The 24,107-nt window shown below is 38.7% G+C and overlaps 1 protein-coding gene across 1 annotated transcript in view; it reads left to right on the top strand.

Moving 5' to 3' along the window:
- The first annotated feature begins 1,849 nt into the window (after window positions 1-1,849).
- Window positions 1,850-24,107, top strand: part of SH3RF1 (SH3 domain containing ring finger 1) — a 148,920-nt gene continuing 126,662 nt past the window's right edge. Inside the window, exon 1 of the mRNA XM_019534597.1 lies at window positions 1,850-2,368. Within this exon, the coding sequence (XP_019390142.1) occupies window positions 1,982-2,368 (387 nt within the window). The 5' untranslated portion in view covers window positions 1,850-1,981. The remainder of the gene's footprint in view (window positions 2,369-24,107) is intronic.

Raw genomic sequence — 24,107 nt, 5'->3', positions numbered from 1 at the left:
GTAGGTACACAAGACACAGACGCACAAACACATGGAGACACACACTGATACACACCCTGATGCACCCCCCCATACACACACATACAAATATACAAGACATAGATATACAAACGTGGAGACGCACTGATACACACACACCCCCCCCATACATACCGAAGACACAGATATGCAAACATGTGGAAACACACACTGGTACACACCCTGACACACGCACACATATACAATACACAGATAGATACACAAACATGTAGCTACACACGCACAGCACACACACATGTCTTCCTCCAGGGTCTGACCTCCAAGTTCTTTCCAGTGCAACTCCCCCTGCCCCCATTGCCAGCCCCTGTCTTCCTCCTTGTAGCCCCCATGTGAACTCAAGCCAAGCCCTAGTTACAAGGTGCCACCCTGGAGGGGCAAGGAGCAGTTACCAGCAGCCCTACATGAAGCCCCCCCCTGTCGCTGAGCATCAGGGGCTGTGGGCTATCTACTCCCAGCTCGCCCCTCAAAAGGTGTCCGTGGCGTGTGCCTGTAATCTCTGGTTGTGGATGCGTTATCTGTGCACCCACAGTAAGGGATGCTGAGAGAAATAAGTGGCTCTTGCCTGTTGAGCAGCCTTGATCTGACTTCCTGCCCAGTGTCTTCATTTTCCTTTTTTCCAGCAGCTTACTGTATAAATTAAACTGGTTGAATCCCGCCTTCGCTTCTGTTAATGGCTGCATTGCCTTCGTGTTCCACTGGTGATATTCCAGTAGTAGATCTGCCATCAAATGTTGTTGGTAATAGTTCTGTGGTATTTCTGGAATATGTTACCAGCCTTATGAAATATCATCTTGCTTAATGAAGAAATGAACTTTAAGGCTTGTGAATGAGTGGCTGCTTTCCATAACAGAATGCAAGATGTGCTTCATTTTTGCTTCCCTGAAGCTTTGTGAGTTAGCTTGTATAAGATCTAACTCTGTAATGTATTAATGCCACTAGCTGTGTTGTTCTCAACTTTCTTAGACTCAACGCACCCCTCCGAAGGTGCCAGCTCTTTGCTGCTTTTTTTTTTTTTTTACTACAGAAGAAATACTAGAATGATTCTTCTGTTGCAAAGGAGTCTGAAAGGCACAATGGTGAAGCAAGTTTTTGATGGTGTGGATTCCAGTTTGAAATTTCTAGGTTTATCTTGTGAATCAACTTTGGACACCTCACACTGCTAATATTGTGTGGCACCCAGCATCACCCTTGAAAGGATCTCAAAGCATACCAGGATGTGGTGTCACCCTGGTTGAGAATCACTGCTCTAGGTACTTTCTGTGGGACCTTGTTGTACTAGAGAATAGCTTGCAGGTTTGAAGTCTTATTTTGGTTCCCTTTTCATTACAAAGGGTTAATCACTAATTTGAAACAAACTGTAAGCTACACACATTTATTTATTAATCTTGTTTTCCATATTTAATTCTTTTATTAATCTGCTCTACCAAGGATAACATCTTAAACTCTTAAATGGCCTGAGAAAACCTGGAGCTTGTTAGAATTGAAAAGCAGACAGAACTGCAGTTTAAAAAAAACCTTATTGTTCCTATTGATCCTCAGGGTTGAGCTAAGCAGCTGAGTAATGCAGATAAGACAGGCACTGTAGTGACCAGTGGTGTTGTGTGTTTTATTGTTTTTCATAAATCTTGAAATTTACAGGAAACTTTCCATTATAATAAGTTAATCTACAAACTAAATGCCTTTAGGGATTTGGGTTGAATTAGACTTGAAATCTCTTAATTTTTTATGCTTCTCCGTGCAGTATTTTTTCAGAGGAAACACTTTTGTTGATTTTTAAGAGCTAATTATTTTTTCTAGATTATTAATGCTTTACTCCTTTTCTTTTTTTCCCAAGACTTTCAGGGTAGAGTCTGAAGAGGCATGGACATAACCTGATACCCTTGAAGCGCTCAGAACAGAGATGAATTTTGTCAAGGCTTGTTTTTGCTGAAATAGATGAAAAATGGATGAATCAGCTTTGTTGGATTTGTTGGAGTGTCCTGTTTGCTTAGAACGTCTTGATGCTTCTGCAAAAGTCTTGCCTTGCCAACACACCTTTTGCAAACGCTGCTTGCTTGGCATTGTGAGTTCTCGAAATGAGCTTCGATGCCCAGAGTGCAGGACTTTAGTGGACTGCAGTGTTGATGAACTTCCTAGCAATATTTTGTTGGTTAGACTACTGGATGGCATCAAACAGAGACCCCGAAAACCTGGTACTGGTGGTGGGACTGGTGGTACAAATTCATTAAGAGTCCAGAGCAACACTGTTGTTAATTGTGGTTCAAAGGACCCCCAGGGCTCTCAAGTTGGACAGCAGCAAAGAGTACAAGCACGAAGTCCCCCTGTTAGGGTAAGTATCCACTGTAAATGATAAGACATAGTTTCAGGTATCAGTCTATGTCTCCAAAATAGTTATTTCACAAGAAAAGTAATCAAATGTTTACACTGAACAAACGAAAAGCTTGGAGTAGCTGTTGGAAATTTCTGAAGGAAAAATATTTATCAGTTTTCATAAATATACTGTACTGGGTTCAGAATTCATATATTTCTCTTGCTGGTTATCTGTAAATATGTTTAAAAAATAGTATGCATGAAATCTGTTGAAAATCAAATTTGTTTAATTTAAAATAGTTGAGAGAGGAGAGAACCAACCTAACTGTAATATTACCATTGATTCTGAACAGGAAATGAAATAACTTAAAAAAGACCACTGGTGTGAAATGATTAAATAACTGTTAATTGTAAACACTTTTGTGAAGAATATTTAAAATTGCTCTCCACTCGATAACTGTAACTGCAACATTGGAAATTTTGTTCTAGGTTGTTGATTTTTTTTTTCCCAAGAATTGTTACCAAAATTTCAATATTATGCAACTCATATTGTGGATATGATAAACACCCAGCCCCATTAAAGGGAATAGGAGTTTTCCTATTTTGCCCTGAAATTGTACAGTTTGATGATTTTTTTTAAAACCTTATATCAAATTAGGTATGTGATCTCAGCGTTTTCTCATATTTTTTTAGTATTTTAATGTGTTGGCTGTTTTTTTTCCCTCTGATTGTTTTACCTGCAAATTTTATTAATGTCTTTAAAAAAAAAAAATACAAATTTTTATCTTTAAAATGTTCAGTGTAGTACACTGAAGTAGCAAACCTATTAGATATTTGTGGGTGTTGCATTCAGGGTCTTTTATTTATGTTGCTCTATGCTGGTAGAGAATGTCTATCTCCCACCTGATACTGAAGTTTGAGGTTGTTTTGTATTTATAAAGTCTATGGCCTGAGAGTTAAACATTAGCTTGCATCTTTGCCTTTGTTTCTTCTTGGCAGTTGTTCAGATTGTAGGATTTTTCATGCCTTATAATCAAGACTTCAATAGCTTGATTTATTACAATTTCTCCTAGAACTAGTAATTGAGAAGAATGTTTTATGAGATGACTGACCTAGCTCCACTTTATCTAATGACAGGGCAGGTTAGCGTCTTTGAAAAAGTTTTGTTGCGTGTTTAATGTTGCTTTTACATTCAGAGCTTCCGGGTATGAACTGAAATTGGCTTAATGATTTTAAGTGCTATACCTGTTCTGAAAAATGCATTGTATTTCGAGAAATGGTCTCAGGAATTTGGAGAAGACAGTTAAAGTGTTAATTGTGTATGTCTTTTCTTTACCTTAAGTAAATTTTCTACAGCATGACTATTAGTTTTCTTTGCAGCCAGGGGAGGAATCAGTGCCTTGCACTGATTAGGTTTAAATAATTACTGCTTACCTGATATTTCTCAAATCAATTTAGGTGTGCCTCTGAAGGCAATCTGCCTTATGTTTTAATATTTACACTACAGTTTTCTGTAGAACATTAAATAATGCATTATAACATTCTCTTGTACTGTGTTTCATGACCTCTATATAATATTGCCCATAAAAAGTAGATGAATTGGTGTGAATAGAAAACCAAGAGGATATTGCATTTTTACATAAAATTTGAAATTTAAACAACATTGTGAAAAAACTGGCAGCAGTTTCAGAAATAAACATAATCTTTTTCATTATCTTGAAAATGTACTATGATTTCTAAGCAGCTACCAAAAATCTTCCATTGCAAAAATGCAAAGTATCAGGACATTTCATTACACATTATCTGTTAGTCTTTTCTAAATCTTTGCACTTGTAAGAGAGTTTTTCAGAAAAGTTAGAGGCTTATAGTGCATTGATGTACTGTGATTTTTCATAGCTTTCCGAAGATTTATTGCAAGTGCCATGAAAGTTAATATTAGATATTCTCCTCTTTTATATTCTTAGACTGAAATGTTCTGTAATACCCTGATATTGTGCAATGTTTGTTTCACATGTTGCACAGACCAGAAAGTGATAACATATGGAATGTTGCTTCAATTTATTAGTTATGTTTTACCATGTGCCATTTGAATTGTGACCATGTGGTTCCCTCATGCAGTTAACTGATGTTGAAAGAACATTAGTGGCAGACTTGAGCACTTACAATATACTGCACACATCTTGTTTCCAGAGTTTTAAGGTTGTCTGGTTGACATAACGTAGACATTCTCATTCAGTGTGGGGGGGAAAGAAAGGTTGATCTGCAATCTTTCACCCACCTCTGCTAGTCTAGACTCCTTTTTGAGCTGAGAGGACATACCTAACCTCCACCCCCCAAAAAAACCCAAAACAACAACAACAAAAAACCCAACAAAAAACACCAAACAAAAAACAGGTGCTTGTTCTGGGAAGGAAGCAACTGCCTAGGGTTTTTTTTTTTTTTAATTAGAAGTACAAGGGACAAGAGACAGGAAAATGAAATAGTTTGTGTAGCAGAGTGCAGTAGGTCTCTCTTAAAATAGTGAAATAAGTTATGCTCACTGGTGGTTGGTGATGAAAGAGTCATTTTTCTAGATTAATGCTAGAATCAGACTTCTTGAGCTATGGAATTTTTCTAAAGGGAAACTAATAAGTGACTATTGCTGTTACATTAAGTGAAGTAAACTTAGATCAGAGCTATCAAGTCACAAACATTCTGCTTATACCCTAAAGAAATACTAAACCAGTAAATGTCTTCTTTTTTTAGAAGATGCAGTAATTTGCAGGAAAGGTTAATGCATCATATGCTGTTGCATGAGTTTCTGAACTAGGTCACTGATGGGAGAATTGCTAGCCCTACTGTTAACTGCAGTGTGCGCTGCCTTTTACATGTGTGCATGAAAACACCATCTAATAAGCAAAAGAGAGCATGTCCCCATGTGCTGAAAATTATGTTTGTATTGTGAAGGTTGTAGTGTAGTTGGAGGTTGGCATACTTGTTTAAGAAATCTTTCTGCAGTTTTATAGGTGGGTTTATGTTCGTCTTGGATCTGAAATTAAGATTTCAGTTGTACATAATAAATGTCTTGGTTATAGTCCTTTAAAAATTATCTAGAAAATTATCCACAAAAATTCTTCAGCAGCAGCTAAAAGAAACTAGAGATGTGTCCTAATCTCTTGACGAAGGAATATAAATAGTTGTTTTTTACTTTCTGTAATTATCTTTCTTGAATTTGTGCACTTTATAATTCATCACCCAGTTGCATGCTTTTTTTCCCCCCCATATTTTCATGGTGTTTCTGGTTTCAACCATTCCTGTGAGAGTGTGCCCAGCCTAGCTGGATATACACTTTAACTTCATGTGTTTAAAGCAGTGGTTTTCAGACCTTTAAAAGTCAACGCCCCCCCCCCGCTTATTAGACTCAAGGCCCTCCTCTATAACTCTCGCGAACTGAGCAGCACCCTGTTTCAAAAACTATTTTCTTTAATTACAGTACTTGCCTCCTTTCAGATAGGCCAGACAGTGGGGGTAGGGGAATGCCCAGGCAGGGAAGCCTGAGCCTGTCCTTCCTTATCTGCTTAACTTCATACTTATCACATATGTCCCTTACGTCCTTAGACTTTCTAAGGGTCTTGTGACACCCTGGTTGAAAATCACTGGTTGAAAGATAAAGTCATTTCTCAAACATCCTGAAGCTGGCTTAGACATTAAGACTTAAAACAAACAAAAACTTTAAGTTTTTTTTTTAAGAATTCATATTTTCAAACTCTTCTCTGCAAACAGGAAGCTTAGAAACTTATTTTGAAAAATTAAAAGCTAAGATTCTCATCTGATTCAGGTTCTGGGATTTGAAGAAAAATACTAAATATCACAGGATTTGGAACACCTACCATAACTCTTTCCTGAACTGATGTTTGTGGTCTATTTCTAGCATATTATATATATCCCATGCCTTTGAACAATATTTATCAGACAGTCAATAGAAGAGGTCCTGACTGTATTTAAATATATATGGATGTCTGGTTGACAGTGTAGGACTAGCGGTAATAATATCCATATTATGGAGAAAAGGGACAAGACCCATAATGAGGACTAATAGGAAAAAATGTTACTTGAATTAGTTGTATTACATGACATTCTTGAAACTTATTTTTCTCTAACGCTTCAGTTGTTTGCAGAAGCTTTTTGAAATAGAGCAGAAAGAACACACATGGTCATAGAAATGCCTTTTTTGTTGCATGAAATTAGGTTTAGCTGAATTATGAAGTAAAGATCAGATTTTTTCCTCCTCACTTGCATTCTTAAGGAAAATAGTAATGTAATGCATTATAAAGCACTGAGTCTATACCACCACCAAAACTAGTAGTTCATGATATATGGAAATTCTGGGAGATACAGAAACAGTGACAGGAGAGAAGAGGAGAGTGCATTCAGGCTCCCCCTTCCAACCATCTTCTATGGACTTAATGTTGTATGGTCCATCATCTTATTCCCTTTGGTGAGGCTACCATAAAGGCCAGAAGCTCCTCCATATTCTAGAAGGTGAGGAAGAAAGAATTGGACCAGGCTGGACTCCCCTGACCATTAGGACTTGACACTAACGGCCACTTTCCTTTTGCCTCCTGAACCCTAGGGATATCAACTTTCTCATGTTTTCAGTTAATGCATTTAGTCTTGTGGTAGATGTCTGAGCTGATGGTTCAGAAGTCAAACCCTGATGATGATACGTGATTCTGAAAGGGGAAGATTGCAGTTGTATGAAATAAATGTCTTTGTTTTAGTTCTTTAACAATTATCCAGAAAATCATCCACAAAAAGACATCAACAATTAAGGCTCCAAAGTCAAGTGCTTGAAATTAGAAAATGTCAGGTTTTCAGTGGTTTATATCAGTGGTCTCCAAAATGGAGTGTGTGCACCTCAGTGGGTGTGCAAAACGATCCATTGGGGTGCGGGAAGAAAATATTAGAACTTCTATTTATATTTATATAAATATACATATATTGGGGGTGCGTGCTCAAAATTTTTTTACTGATAGGGGTGCGTGGTCAAAAAAGTTTGGAGACCACTGGTCTATACAACTTTAATTCTGGGAGACTGTATGCGTTTTAAAGTAGTCTTCCCTTAAAAAGGTCACAGGCTATTTTCCTCCCTTGGGACCTCCATGTCAGTGTACATTTTGAATCTGCAAGGAGGCAGAATTAAGGTGACACAGATGATCATCAATTAGAAAATGCTTGCAGGGGCTCAGTACTGCAGATTAAATTTTTAATTTTTGTTCTGTATAGTTCCTTAGACTGTTTTGTGAGGTGGTGTGTCTGATGCTGTGATTTAAAAAGGCTGGGACAGAGAGGCATGTTAACATTCAGGAATGAGTACAAATCTGTGGAAGCTCTATGGGCCTTATACATATGCTGTTTTTTCTGCCTTGCATACTCTTTTAAATCTACCAAATACTGTTTTTTCACATAAGGTTTCTGGCTATGTAGTTTCAAGTTTTTGAGGTTGAGGAAAGTAGCATTTTAACTATTTCTGTATAACAGTTTTGTATCTTGTTTGATAGGACTTCAGTGGAAATTATATCTCTAGTAGGAAAACTAATTGTCTCTTGCATTGTGACTTCTAAATAATTTACTGTAAGCAAGGCAAAACAGGAAGAATAGTTTTGGCACTTGAACACTAGATTGGGATTCAAAACATCTCGGTTCAACTCCTGGCTCTGCCATAGACTTCCTTTTATAACCTTGCACAAAGTCATTCAGGTTCCTTTGTGCCTCTGTTTCCCATCTGCAAACAATAATACTTAATTTGTTTGACTCTCTCTTTAAATTGTATGCTCTTTAGAATAGGGGTTGCCTCTTACTTTGCAAATATGCATAGTGCTTCCTACAGTGGAGCTCCAGTATCAATTTGGGCCACTAGGTACTACCATAGTAGAAGCCACTTTTGATAGTCAAATTAAATCTCAGTGTGATTTGCTGATTGCATTAGGGAACTCTTGATAGTATGTTTCCTGTGCCAAGGATGGTCCTGTGGCTAGTGTTAAATTGTTGGAGAGATTTCACATTGCTTTTGGACAATCAGTAGTAAATAAGATAAATACAAGGAGAGAGAGAGACTTTTTCTTCTTTTTTAATGGCTGGAATCTGGTACTTCATTATCCTTTGCTAAAGAAATATATGTCTGACTGGAATATTAGTGTGATATTGATATGCTTTAAAAATTAATAGAGCGAATATATACTGTGAATGATGCTGCTAGTTCAGGAAGGTTTTATTCATATTAACTGCATGCTAGCACTACTTTTGAAATAAGATTAATTATTGGTGTAAACCATTCATAGAGACGATAATTAAGTTTTATATGTGACTTTAAAATGTATAATGATGTCAAAAATAGACTGTTTTGTTTGAAAATAACAAACTTTGTATGTGATGCTAAAAAATGCAACATGCCATTTCCCGTTAATTAAATTGTTCTTTTATGTATCATTGGAAAGATACTCCTACCTGAAAAAACCCACATCTTAACCATCTTCACTGAAATATTTCTAGTATGCCTTGCTGTTTTTTTTTCTCATTTTAGTCTTCATTGGAACAGGAAATAGTTCATTCTGAAATGGAATAGTACTTTTTTTTTTAAAGGCAAGTGTAATAAATTGTTAAGTGTGGCACATGTTTCTGTTCTACAGACAAACTTTGATTATTTAGAAAATGCATAGTCAAAAAAAAAGTTTAAAAGTTACAGTTTAAACATTTCTGTGGTGGGGGGCAGTTGTTAAATTAGGTTTTCTTTTATTACCATAAAACTTAGGCATCATTAGAAATACTTGGATAGACAGACTAGTAAAACACCAGTCAATGAAGTTATTGAGCCAGTGTAATTTGTGTGTAGTGTCTAGCCTTTTCTTGTTGTTTGTTACTTTTTTCTTTTATATTTATATGCAGTAGGGAGAAACAGCTGCAAAAGTAAACAGATAAGTAAAACTGGGGCCACTTGGGACCTCTTCTCAGACCAACCCAGAACTGTGCAGGGGAGACCTACCACCATATCTAGCAAACTAGGACCAAGGCAAAGCCTCTTCTTTCCTCTTTACCCCTGGCATGTAGCCTTGGGGAAAAACTGCAAAGAAGAGCCAGCTGGAAATTTCCAGACAATAAAGCAGCTGCAGAAATGGGCATCTTTTTGCAGTCAAAGAACTTTCTATCATTTTAACTGTACTTCCTTTGCATGGGCTGATTTGTTTACTCTAAAAATCTTATTCCACCTCCTTCAGCTTCACATCACAAAAGCTTCTCTCACCCAGTTTCTTTCTGCCCTTACTGATGGCCTTGGCACCCAAGACTATCCCATGGTTTGTCTGTTCCCAGAACAAGACCATGATCCAGCTGACAGATGTGTAACATCCTACTGATGCCCTCCTCCTCCTCTCTAGTTGTGAGGTTTCCTCAGGCACTTCACAACTTCATGGCTTCTAGTACTTTCAAGAGGGTAGACCCAGCTCTTTCTATCCCCATGGGAAAAATCAAGGACTTAACTTGGCCTCAATGTGGGGAGAAAGTGTTTTAGCCCAGAGGCTTCCAGCCCCCAAGCTGCGGCTGGGTACCAGGATTTGAAGGGTTGGCTGCCGGTCCACAGGAAGCTGCCAGACCAGAAGTGACCGGTTGGCTGTGGAGTGGCAGCCAACCCTTCTTGTATCAAGTATAAAAAAAGGGTTGGCTGCCACACTGCAGTATGCCAGTCACTTCCAGACTGCAGTTTGCCGGTCCGCAGCCACTTCCAGTCTGTGGTCTAAAAAGGTTGGGATCCACTGTAAACAATGCAGTTATGGTGAGTCAGCAAACATTCTGTCAATGGTGGTCTGCGGAGTCAAATAAAGTAGACAAGAAATACCAACCCTCTTCTCCTGGGATAGAGTAATTTTGCACATAAGATGTGTCTGACCTGGTCATCTCTGAGGCTCCTGCAGCAGTAATGGAGAGGATGCAAGTATGAGATAGATGGCAATAACCACTCAGGCCCCAAACTGGATCTCTGTAAGATGGAACTTTGTATGGTTATTGGTGGGCTCCACTAGAGCTCAGGCAGCACTTGCATATCCAGGCTAGACATCTGGAAAGAGCCAACTTAGAGCTCTGTCGGCACATTTACATTGTTTTGCAACTCTTGAAGCCTCTAGATTAGAGGTTGTATTCAGCAAGCTGTTACTTCAGTTGCTAGTCTCCTCCTTCCGCCTCCAAATGGGCTGGTCATTACTTTGAAGTTACTTGCAGTACAATGTGTAGCACCATACCTAGACTCCTGGTGGCCTTAGGTGAACTTGTATTTTTGCCCCTTCATCTGATATAACAACGATAATGATAATAAAACTTACCATTTTCAGGCCTGCTTTCTGTCCAGGCCTCGAGCAGCTGCCTGGTTCGCCCATGCCTGTGTCTGGCCTGAGTGTGTAGAAATGGACAGTCACTTGAAGTAGAAGATCCAGGTGCTTACCTTACTCTTTAAGATATGTTGTCTGTTTGTACATTGTATGACCTGCCCCCACACCTCCTTCCTCAGTTCACTCCTTTCTCCCAAGTGTGTCGCCAAGAATTGAGGCATGCTGTATACTGGTCAGGTACAACCAGTTAGACATGTAAGTTTGTGTCCATGAGGTGTATGCATATCCACAGTGGCTGTACATACCAGCACTATGGCTTAACGAATTTCAGCTATTCAACATGAGTAATTTTTTTGTAAGGTTCTCCTATGAAAAAAAATCAAATATATCTCCTCTCTGTGACAAAACGCAGATATCTTTAAAAAAGGACTTATTGATTATAATTTCTCAGGAAGGTTATAGAAGCTGTGGTACTGTCTAGGCCTATTCTTTGAGCATAGTAGATTCTAAATAGTAAACCTGAAATACTGTAGAATAGGGATGTCAAACACATGGCCTGCAGGCCAGATCCAGCCCATGGAACCTTTTCAGTCAGTCTACAGGGTTCCCAGAGGCATGAGGAATTCAGGGACTGGATCAACAGGTTGGGTTTGCTGCCAGATTCCCAGCTAAGAAGCCCCCCGGGGATGTATGTTACTGATGGGGTGGGGGAAAATATGGCTGTGTTAACCCCCACACTGCTACTGGGTCAGTTCTGCCTGGGAAGCACCATGTGGTTCAGATATGGCCTTTGAGGAGCCCTGCTGTCTGGATCTAGCTCGGAGGCACACATGGGTTTGACTCCTCTGCTGTAGAGCATAAAAGGCACTGTTCCACGTACCCAAACAGCTTATCACTGCAACATACATTGTGTTGTTCGAAGTCAGATTATTTTGGAAATTTTAATACTTTTTAGAAATATTTAAGTGAACTAATTCTTTGTTCCAGTCCTGTGTTCCCAATCTGCTACACTTAATTGTTACTATCCATAGTAGAGATACTTGTATAGTCCAAAAATTGAACCAGTATGCACCTGCAACTGTTTCCAAAACAGCCATAAGAGTTTTTCACTTAAAGTATTAATAATAATGATTGCAAAAGTGCTGGTAACCTAAAAGGTTGAATATATCTTTAAAAATGGGCTGGGTATGTTTTGATACACTAACTCTGATAGGAAGTGTGTTTAAGTTTGCCCTTTGCACCTTTCAAATGCATGTGATTCTTCAGAGAGTTCGGGGACAATATGTTGGTTTCATTGCTTATGTATATTTATGAAGTATTGTTTTATAATTTCCAACTGGGAATATATTTGTTGAACATAAATACATTTTGATCAAAGGTCAACATTTGAATAATATTCAGGATAAAATTAATACGTTGATTTTTCTTTTCGTCTTTGAGTTGAAGTGTGTCATGCTGCAGATTTTTTATTTTTTTTCATCAGCAGCTAAAAATAAATAAAGAACAACAGCAAAGCCCAGGATAGTAATGATTTCCATTGGACTGCAGATACTTGAAGCATTCAAGAGCACTGAAGCAGTTTTCTGAACCTGTGTTGTTCCTTTGTAAGGGAAATCACCTTTGTTCCATGTCACTGATTCATTTCTTACAGGTGAGGTCACCATACTCTGCTCTGATTGTGTTTTCTGTTCAGAAAAAAAAACCCCATGACACACCCTTCAGGTCCCATTTCTCACAGTCCCCTAAAGAGGTTCAAAATATACCTGTGCATTAACAGTTTTTTCAAGGACTAAAACCAGTTTTTTAGAGGTTTTGTGAACCACGAATTGACAAAAGAGAGTATGCCTCTGTGAAATACTTTGCTGTAGGACAAAAAAACTATTCAGTCCTGTGAGACTTAAGTTACTGAAATAAAGGGAAGGAAGCTGGTCATCTTGTTTGAGTAAAGCTGTAAGAGCATCAATAGTTAAATAATTTGAAATAATAGTTCTCAGTTATTCATCATCATATGCGAACTTGATTGTTTAGCTGTTAATATAATTCCCTTTATACTATTAGATTTAGAAAAGCTGAAAAATTTAGACTGCATTGTAAAGATTTTTCTAAATCAAGGAAGCCTAAAAACTGTCAGATGAGTATCTGACTTGGCATATGTAGGGCATAGCTGTTCTAGAAGCCTGTTTTTAAATAAGCACAGGAAAGACAAAGGCAATGCCTCTGAATGTAAATCAGGTATCTACATTAGATGTTTGAATTAAAAAAAACTAACTCCAACTATTGGACAACTTTGTACTTTCTTTCTGTGTTGATTTAAATAAAAGCTCCATAATATAACAAGCTTTCTCTTTTTCTCTTTTTTTTGCTTGCACTAGATATATCTTGCTATCTAGATAGCTGTAAGGACCTATCTTTAAAGTAGCTTGTTAAGGTCTATCCATACCAATAAAGTTAAGCTATTTTGAAAAGAGGTTTAACTTAACACGGTTCCATAACCTCATTAAATTAACATGCCTGCAGACAACTTTTTCTCTAGTGGTAGCAAACGTGGCAATGGACTTTATCAACATGTTGTTTAACTTCTATTCTGGATTTTTGATGATAGGATAGGTAAAGATTCTGGTCCTTAACTAATGACTTAGCAGGCATGTCTACATGTGCATATTAACGCACTTGAATAAACTCCAGAGCTTATCTTCACATGCGCCTGGGACCGCACCTTCTTGAGCTAGGCCCGAACAGCCCTAGCTGGCAGGGGGCCCAGAGGGTCAGCCTGCTAGCCAAGGGCTGCTCTCCCCAGCTTAATGCGATGGGCAGAGGCTGGCTGGAGTAAGCGGATGCTTCAGTATGGAGCTAGCCAGCAGACAGCCACTGCACTGAAGCACCGTCATGCTCTAGCCAGGCAGTGCAGCATCTACATGTGCGCTGCTGTGGAGTTGTTTACTGTGGATAGTACTATCCTGCTGTGGAGTTAAATGAGTTTGTTCCAGCCTAATAGGGGTGCATGTGCAGATATGTGACATTTACTGTGCATCTAATTAGGTTACTGTGCAATAGTCTTCTTGTGTACCTGGTAGGTATGCTGTTAAAAACTTTGTATTATAGAACTGGCATTTTTTCAGAAAAAGATGTGATCTATGGTCTAACAATTTATAGTCACTAAAAGGTATCCTTTGAAATACAACTTGGGTTAAAGCATAGGTTCTGTAAAAAAAAAACAAACAAAAAAACCAAAAAACAAAAAAAAAGCTTCTAAACCTAAGAAATAAAACAAAGTTCAGAGTGTTTCCCTGAAATGTACTTGTACTTGAAAATGTAGAAGTGATATTTTCTGAATGGATTTTTTCTAAAAATGGATGCATACTTTTCAGTATTTATGCTTTTCGCTTTCTGGATTTCTCTATCAGTTGAATGTGAAAACAATATAAACCGGTGTTTGTAATATAGATGAGGTATTATATAAGAAATATAGGGCCTAATTCACCTAGACTGCATTAGTGTATGTACAGTCCCCTACCATGTCCAAGGAAGACAGACCCTGTTTTCACTGTTATCCTCTACTGGATATTCTCCTATTAGGGGAAGGTTAGCTTTAATTTACAATTAGTAGTCCATGGCAGCTGTGCCAGTGGAGACTGCCTGGAGGTGCACAGTAAACTGGGGGTGGCCAGCCTGTGGCCCACATGTGACAACCTGGCTTTTGGTGATGATGCCTCTCCCAGCAGTGGTGCACCATCAGAGACTTGAGTCCCCCTGTCTCCATTCTGTTACACCTCAGTGCAAACTATTAGATATGCATCTTGGGTGCAGGGATCAGAGTGGCACTCGGGGAGGGTGGGGGCTTAACTTATGGCACACCTGCCAAAAAGGCTGGTCACTACTGTTTTCAGGCACTTCCATTCTAACCAGTCCCCACCAAGTCTCTGGATTGTTTAGTCTGGCTGTGGGTCCTTAGTGAAGTGTGGGAACATGGGGGAGGTGGTCCCAGATTCTGAGCAATACTAATGGTTCCTTCACCCATCTCCTCTGAGTTTATCCTGGTTGAGGTCCAGTGTCCAGGTTTTTGCTGATGGAATCCAATGATAAATAGAGCTTGTAATTTGTACCATCAGTGTCTTCTTATGGTCTCAGTGTTTCTCTATGTAATGCTGGAGGGGTTTTATTTATTGACTCTTCATATTAGCATATCATAGCCCTGTCATGTACAAGAATCCTGTTGTGCTAGGTGCTGTACCAACACAGAACACAATGATAGAGAGAAGGCAATCCAAGCATAAGATGAGACAACAGGTTAATACAGACTGAGAGGGAAGTACCACAGTAAATGATGAGATGGAGAAATACAAGCAAACAATGAGAAAGTATTAGTCAATGAAAGCTTTTACGTTTTTATTGTAGGCAACACAACACGCCAGAGGAAATGTTAAGGAGGATTTAGAAGTAAATAATGAAATAGCTTTGTGGGTGTTTATAGGGCACTTCACACAAGCATGAAGGATAGTGTAAGAGAAAGCATAAAGTAGCTCCTTTGCAAATTTAAAAATGGGTGGTGGAGGTCAGTATCATGGGCTAGTGAGATATGGGAACTAATATTTTGAGAGTAAATTGGAGAGGGTAAGTTGGATGGGGTTAGGCTATGAAGGAAGATGGAAGTGAAGACCTTACTGTGTTTGAAATAAAATGGAGTGTTATTCTAAAGATGTAAAGAGAGGAATGACATGGTCAAAGCAATCAGCAAGGAGCACAGGTACACCTTTGAAGCAACAGTATGAATAGGTCTGAGCACAGCAAGTTTGCTTTTTTCAAAGCCCCCAGGAAGGATGTTGCCGTAACTGAAATGAGAGCTTGGACAAGAATTTTAGTAGTATGGATCAATAGAAAAGGTCATATCTTAGTAGTATTATGCACAAAGAGTCTGTAAGCTTTTAGGATTAGCCTGAATGTGAAGACATAGGAAGAGGTCTAAGCTGAAGGTGATGTCAACATTTGGCTCTGAGTGACGGGATTGTGTTGCTGAGAAAATAAATTGGTTTGAGGTGTGGTAGGGGGAGGATAGGAAAGTAAATTTAGAGCTCTGTCATTGGCATGTTAATCTTGAGGTGATGGATAGGCCTCTGTGAGATGGTTACTTTTGGAAAACAGAAATGGGTCTGGGGTAAAGAGGTAGCTCTTGTAAATCAATGTAGAGATGGTTGGATTTGTTTTTGTAGATGGTACTATCCAAAGATAATGTGTAGAGGGGGAAGAGGGGCCAGAGACCAAAAGATAGACTGACAGGAGGAAGATCCTTCAACCAACATGAAGTCCTAAGATTCAGGAGACCTAGGAGAGAACAGTGTTGTGGAAATCAAAGGAGGAGAAAATTTGAAGAAGAGCGTGGTTAATGTGTTGAAGGCATTTGATAAGTCAAGGAGGATGGGGATGGAGTACTGGTTCTGAGCTTTGATTAGGAAGAGATAACTGAAGACTTTTGCATGGCTAGGATCTGTGGAGTGCAGGTTGGAGAGGATCAAGGTAAAACTAGAAGAGAGGAACTCCAAATAGTCATTATGAATATTGCATTGAAATAACAGAGATGAAAAGGAGAAGCAAGTCGGGTCAAGACTTTTGTAGATTGGATAGACTAAAGCATACTTACCTTGTATGTGAAAGAACCAGAAAAGAGTAAGGGAGAGCATACCAGTTGGTGTAAGGAAGAGCAAGACCCACTGAGTCAAATAGGAAGCATTAGAGAAAGAGAGCAGATAAGGAACTTTCATGACTATAACAGAAGAGGAGGAGTTAAGGGAAGGGGTCAGTTGCTTCTTGTGCAGGAAAACCGAAGGCAGGATATGTGGAAGAATGGCAGGTGAGGAGAAGATTGCCAAGATTTGAAATCAGAAAGAAAGTTGAAGGGGAGCAGTTGAGTAAGCGGCAGATGATAACAGCATATGTTAACTGTAGTTAACTCATAGTTGATGTAGATTTTTCATGTATATTTAATAGTGCAATATGCTGTATTACTTGTTACCTTTCAGATAGTATCTAATGTTCTGTGTGCTTTTGGACATCCAAAGTATTTTGTTTTCAAGGTAGAAAAAGTTGTCCTTCTATAGCAGTTTTATCATCCTGTTCTACTTATTCAGCAGTTTTGTCACCATGCTTTCGTATTTGCATGCATCACAGACTTTCTTTTACATGTGCTGTTCTTCATACACAAGGATCTAAGTGGTCTGTTGTGTTTACTGGAAGATGTCACAGCTTTACAGACTGTGTTCTTTTGAACTTATTCTACATGTTAGTAAAATGAATGGGGGTAGTTGGCAGTTTCCGTAAGTATGATTGCAGGGTATTTTCATTGTAGTTCTAGTTTCTCACTTCCGTGAGATACTCTGCAGGAGGGCTATCATTCTAAGATTTGGTTTCCAAAGAGTGTATTTTGTGTTTAATAAGGTAAATTGCACATATGTTAAATTGATATGTTTTTATAAGAACAATGTAACTCTTTGAATATAGTAACATACTTGTCTATACTACTGAACATGCGATTGCATAATGGATTGCCAAATTGGTTCAACTTTTTACATGCAAATTAAGACTTTCAAAAGGTTCAGCAAGGTTTGTTCGCTCAAATTGAACAGTAATAATAATTGCACCTGTTCTTATATATATGCCTAAATTTATGCTGTGAAAATGTTTTTAAGTAATGTTTCTCTCTTTTCTACTGTAGTCTGTTCACTAAGAAGAGCATCATCTATAGTAGTTGAAATCTTATTTTTAGTTCTAACTCTTGTTATATATTATCTATTTAGTGATGCAAACACATTTTTCTCTCATTACATTATATATAAAACTGGTTGTTTTTCACAAAAAATGGCAAAACAGATCAGTGTTAGGTACGATATTAACCTCCTGACACCTTCCCATCAAAAAGAAAACCTGGATGAGAAAAGCTAGATGAATTTTTGTTATCCCCCAAAACCCCTCTGTAGAGCTGATAAACATTTCCCCTTATGGACCCAGTGGTTTTTACTTTAGACTGGTCTAAAACATGAAATATCATATTAAATAATTCATCTAGGATGCTGTTAAACTAGTGCTGATTCTTGGAATTGTCGTTATCATTTGGTTATGACATTTACATAAACAGCACTTCATGTGGTTCACACTTCTCAGTTTTGCTGTCTAAGGATCTGAGAACAAGTGAGAGAGCTCTTCTTATGACTGAAGGACACTCAGGAAATATTTGAATTTTTTTCTTTTTAAGTACATGCAAATTTAGAGTAAAAATTTCAAAGGCCTGCAAGTTTCCTTTTCAAAGTGATACTGTATTTACCCAAACCCCCCAAAACTCTTGAATAATTAGATTCTATACATGAAAAAATATAAATTTGTTACAGTCTTCTATATATTGGAAGGGAAGGCTGCTTTAAATTTGTCCCTCTACTACTGTGGCATGGAAAGTAGTGGCAGGGGAGCAAGCAGTGGTGGCTTGGCAGGCAGCCCCCCCCCCCCTTTTTCCCCCACCCTTTCTCTGCCAAAAGCCTCTTGGTGGCAAATTTGCAGTGTGGGGCTAAAATTTGCTACTAGGATTTCCCAGTAGCAAACCCCACCCCCCAAAAAAATATCCCCCAAAAGTGGCTTAATGTACTCCCAACAAGTGTGTGTCAACGCACATGGAGGCCAGGATGTCCAGTACAATGCTCTGGCTGCTGGCCAGGCCTCTGTGCTGCCTGCTGTGCCCCTGCTGCTCCAGTTAAGACTGCTGGGGCCAGCACCAGTGCTGGCCCCAGCCTTAAGCTGTCCATGGCTGAACAGCTTGGAGGAGCTGGGCAAGGGTAAGTTTGCCCATTGTGGGACAACTTGTCCTGCAACAAAAGGCATGTACAGGGGCATGCTCTGCTAATTTGTGATGCTACAAGTGCACAACCCTGTATGTCTAGCTATGGCCAAGAGGGATCATTTGAATCTGTGTCATTTTGAGGCTCAAACCTGTGAGCAGATCCACACAAAGACACCAGCTCCGTCCTGGAGTGCTATTGACTTCATTACAGTACAAAGGTGCAGTTTCTTTAGTTGGGAGGACTGGAGTCAAAGTTTGCTTATTGCATGAAATACTGGCAGGGTGGATTTGATTTAAATCAAATCGATTTTAAAATCATGGTTTAATTCACTGGTCAGGAAGCATCGATTTAATCATTGTTTTCTACATAAAGTGCATTCTTGTTTGATACTCATTTAACTTCTTGAAACTTTGCGCTTCTAGAGAGAGGTAAGGGCTTGACTCTGTACACAAACTTGCAGAGAGACTAGAAGGCTGATCAGGTCTGTAATCTTTCATCTTCATATACTGCTGTTAATAAGGATGTTACCTCTGGAGAGAAAAATCCACAGTTTGAGAACTGAAACTAAGCATCACAGAGATGCTTAATGGGATCTTCTAGACCGAGCACTGAGTTTTATTGGGTAGAGTGTTTTTTTTTGTTAATCTTTACTAATCTATAGAGGAGCCTCTGGGAACCCCATGAGACTGGCCCCCTAATGTAGTCCATGGCCTGTTGTGACCTACTTATAACACTTTTCTAAAAAAGTTACATGAATATATTGTCTCAAATAGTATATACAATAAAAGCTCTGTTATCCGGCATCCCCTGGGAATGTGGGCTAACAAAATATGCTGGTTAATTGAGCAGCCTGAACAGACGGCCTTGCCTGTTCAGGCTGCCGCTTATCCCGCCGTATCTGGGGCATCGCTGCCCCTCCTGTGGGCCTTGTGGAACAGGGAGGGGCGGGCCCACACAGCCTGCTTTGCCCCAGACCACGGAGGCTCAGCACTGCAGGCTGAACCCCCATGTGCAGTGCGCACCACGGTGGGCACTTCTGGTTTCACTTTACCTTACAAGCCGGCATGCTAGTTAATAGAGCATGCCGGCTTGTAAGGTGCCAGTTAACGGAACTTTTACTGTAATTAGAAGTTATAATCCCTATTCCATGATGATATCTTTGAGCTTTAACATATCTTAAATTAAAACTATCTTTATATAGGTTTACTATCTTTATACAGTTCGTTTGGTTAGAAAAGCATCTTAAAAAATGCAATTAAATAAAAAAAAATCTGATTTAAAAAAATCAATTTTTTTTTCATTAAAGAAATTGTAGATTTTTACCCACCCTGAAAACTAGTGGATCAAACAGGGATGAAGATTTGGCATGTGTTACACTTATAAAATATTTGTATTTAGCTCCTTTTTGGCCTTTAAAAAACAATAAAAAACACTTGCCTTTATTAAGAAATAGCTTTTAGGAAGTGGAAAACAAAGTATTATAACTATACTTTTAAAACAAACTTGCAACAGTCTTTACAAATATATTGATTTGCAATACATTAGTGAAGAAAGTAATTAAATGTCCAATCATGCTGGAAAAAACATTTTCATGCTAAAGCAGATGACCATGCCCTCAAGCCTGGATATTTATTGCACTCTCATTTAGCAGCACTGAAAGGCCGTTTAAAAAAAAATCATCTACTTCAAATGTTAAAGTATATGCAGCAGAACTTGGGTGCCATTCCTTGAAATCAAGTTTCTACCGTCTTCAGAAATATCAGGTTGATGAGAACAACAGCAGATGAGCTGAAATCACACTGGTTCTATTAATTTTCCACCACTTTAAGCATAAATGCATGCATTTAAAAACACTACTGAGAGTTCTTTTTCTCTGGGAAAGCAGCATTCATAGATGAATGCTAGAGTGAAGGTTATGGAACTATTGGTAAAATATATCTTGGGGAAAACCCATTGTATTTTAAGAATGACAGACCATCAAACTGCAGTTATAGAGTTCAAGGAGTTCAAGTGGAAGTGTCATCGCTTGCATTGCAGTACGGTAGTTTTATGTGCAGTCTTAACCACTGCTAAGTTGGGTGTTCAGCTGCTGCCAAAGTTGTGGTTTCCTTTACAGTTTATGGCCATTGATTGTTATAAAGGTAAATGAACATGGAAATTTTAGTAGCAGTATTTAATGAATGAACTGGCATATAATTTATGCTGAATTTTAAAAAAGGTATTTTGATTTTTTTTCATTCAGCATGTTACCTTTTATGGGTAGAAATCCATCTAACATGGTGGTCTTACATAAATACCCATTGTGTTTATATTTTTCAAAGTCATGTAATTTTAGAAACAGAAATTTAATTTTCCAGTTGGCCGTCAAAGTTAGGTCTGGAAGTTCTGAGGCCATAAGGCTAGACGGTTATGATGGCTGCCATCAGTCTCAATGTGTATACTGGGCACCCTTCATTTATCACCCACTGTGACAGAGCTTGGTTAGAAACTAAGCTACATAGACTGCGTGAACCAATTGCAAATACTAGGGCAGGGCAATTGATTGGTTGCAGCTGTGCATAGAGCAGGGGTGGGCAAAATGTGGCCCGCCAGGCCATTCTATCTGGCCCGGGGGGCCACTAAAAAATTTATAAAATTAATCTGCCCTGGGCTGCCTGTCATGCAGCCCTCGATGGCTTGCTGAAAGTCAGTAAGTAGCCCCGTGCCCAAAATAATTGCCTGCCCCTGGCATAGAGGCTGAAAGAAGAGAGAACCAGTAGACAGGAACTGAGCCTGGCTCTGAAAGGTAGAGGAGAGAGAACTTCTTGAGGACACAACTTGTTGGTAGGGCAGGCTTGACAAATGCATGCAAGGAAGCTGTCTACTGTTAATTGCTCCTATTTTGATCATAAAAATAGGATTTTTTTTATATATTCTTTGCAAGTAAACAGGTTTACACCAAAGAATTAACTGACTATTTTTAGTATTTCCTTCTTTTAATGGAAACAAAATAGCATGTTATCAAATACTGGCTAATAATGCAGGCTGGGGGCAGCTATACTCTAGAATTCAAACTCCTCCCCCTTTCTTTGGTCATTTTTAATTGCTTTCAAAAGGTGCCAGAATTCCAGCAATGAAATCGAAATATTTTTTTCAAATTCAAATGCCCACTCCAACTAGTGTACTTCAACCTTGTTCTGGAAAAAGCACCTTTCAAGTGTAATTCAGTGTCTATTCAGCTTTCTGTCTGCGGAGAAGAGTTCAAATTATGATGGTGGTTTCTTCAGGTCAGCTAACTGCCTACAAGTAGCCATACAAAATACTATACGTTTTCCTCAGATCACCAAACAGCAGCAGTAGAAACAAACTGATAGTTTTGCTTATTATTTGATAAAGTCCAGGTTCATAACTATCTAGATGTTTAGTTCCATTTTATATTTAAAACATCTTTATGCCCTCTTTCTCCTCTGTATTCAGTACAATTTGAGTCAAGCTGTAGATTTAACCACTTCTGTATATAGCCTGATAGTTTTGAATGTTCATGAGAAGTAACTAATTTTTAAACCATTCTTTATGGGAGCAGTAATAATCGGTAAAATGAATTTTCCTTTCTTTCTAGAGAGGAAACACAACTATTTAAAAAAATTGTATCAAATCTAAGTTATGCTCTTTGGACTGAGAAACATTGGGATTCATCCCCAGGGGAAAGGTTGACCTACTTTAACTTCAGTTGGTTTTAACTCTCATTCCAAATGACCTAAAGAGATACTGTAATTTGCCAGCTTTAAACCAAACTGAAAGTGACCATATGGAAAATTTTGCATCAGTTAAATTAAATTGGGAGTAGAATAGTTAAATTGTTGCAACATTTTTGGCCTAATGAGTTGTTCCTTTACTTTTGATGCAGATCTCCTATACCGCAGTCTTCACTGATAAATTGCAAATAACATTTTCATATACGTTAAAAAATGTCCTACATTTATACGAATGTGTTTTAATATCACCAGGAAAGAGAGAAATGCTATTTATAATTTACAGACAAGGTTCTTTGGATGAATATAATTTGCTGCTTAATGACATAAAAAATCCTTTTATTTAGAATCATGTACATGAAAAATGCTTAACTGTTATGTGCTTGGTGGGTATGTGAACTTTTCTAATTGTTTGATTAAAGCAATATTAACTTGCACATCATTCTCTCCAGTGACATGATTGTCAGTTGCATTGTTTGTTTTTCAAAAAGAGTACTGTATGCTTCTGACCAGATAGAGTTAGTGGTATTCGGACCCCTCTGAACTAGTAGACAGAGGAATAACAGGTTATTATTGCACAAATTTATTATATAAATTTGAAGACATTTGACTCATTTCTGGATATTTTTTAAGGAAGAAAACATGCTGAGGCTGATTAAAAAATGTTAGATCTTTATTTCCTCTAATTCTTCTCTTATCTGTGTACCTTTTATTCTATTACTATATTCACCTATACCCTGACATGTTATATTAAGTGGTATTTTCTGGTGTTGCAATTTTGACAAATTGTAGATTTATCCAAGGTCTGGCCAAGTTATAGGCAGGTCTTCATGCTACATTGATTAAGGCATACTAGCATCTGTAACCATGAAGCACAATTGACAGCATTGAAGGTGGGCTGCCTTTGGTTCTCCATCCTGTTGACCAGGTAACCTCTAACAGATGAATCAAATAAGGGCAGCTTCCATGTGAATCCAGAACAAATCTTGAACTTGAGCTTTTAGATCCATATTGAAATGCTTTAACCACTCTACCATCTCATCCTCTATAATGCAGGTCAGCAACAGATTGTATTTGGCCCAGGTAGCCATTTCATACAGTCCTCACATGTGGGGCTGCAGCACCTGCCTGCCAATGTCTTCTTGCCTTGGGTTAGACCCAGTTGCCACTGCCACCACTTCTCCGAAAGGCTGCACAGGGAAAGTGCCTAGCACTGCTGCTTTTCCCCACCATGGCCCAGGTAGTGTCCACAGCTGATGCTTTTCACTGCAGCAGCAGGCTTCAGTACCAGTTTTTTCCCCATTCCACCAGGGGGACAGGCACTGGTTGCGGACAGGTGATACTGGACTATACCTTCCCTTAAAGTAGTGCTTCCCACCTCTGACAGATTGTGCACCACCAATTTAAAACTATACAACCTTAGGTACCAGCAATTTTTTTTCAGTTCATCCTTAAGTACCACTGGCAAATCTTTGTCATATAAAGTAATTATAATAAATGTGTTAACGCGTACCACTGACAGGTTGTCTGCATACCACTGGTGTTACCTGTACTACACATTGGGATTCATGGCCTTAAAGGACACATATGGAAAATTACAGCCTGATATATGTATATAGGGCTCGGTCCTGGGGCCTGCACTGTTCAATTTCTTCATCAGTGATTTGGACAACGGGGTGAATTACAACCTGTTTAAATTCACTGATGATACCAAAATTTGGGGTGAGGTGAGCACACTAGTAGGGAGGGAAAGACTGCAACAAGACCTGGATAGGTTACAGGAGTGGGCTGACATAAACAGGATGCGTTTCAATACTGACAAGTACAGGGTGCTGCACTTAGGCAGTAGA

The sequence above is a fragment of the Crocodylus porosus genome, unplaced genomic scaffold, assembly GCF_001723895.1.
Source record: "Crocodylus porosus isolate Cpor-Errol unplaced genomic scaffold, CroPor_comp1, whole genome shotgun sequence".
In the NCBI taxonomy this organism is placed as follows: domain Eukaryota; kingdom Metazoa; phylum Chordata; order Crocodylia; family Crocodylidae; genus Crocodylus; species Crocodylus porosus.
This window is presented reverse-complemented; position numbering and strand designations above follow the sequence as displayed.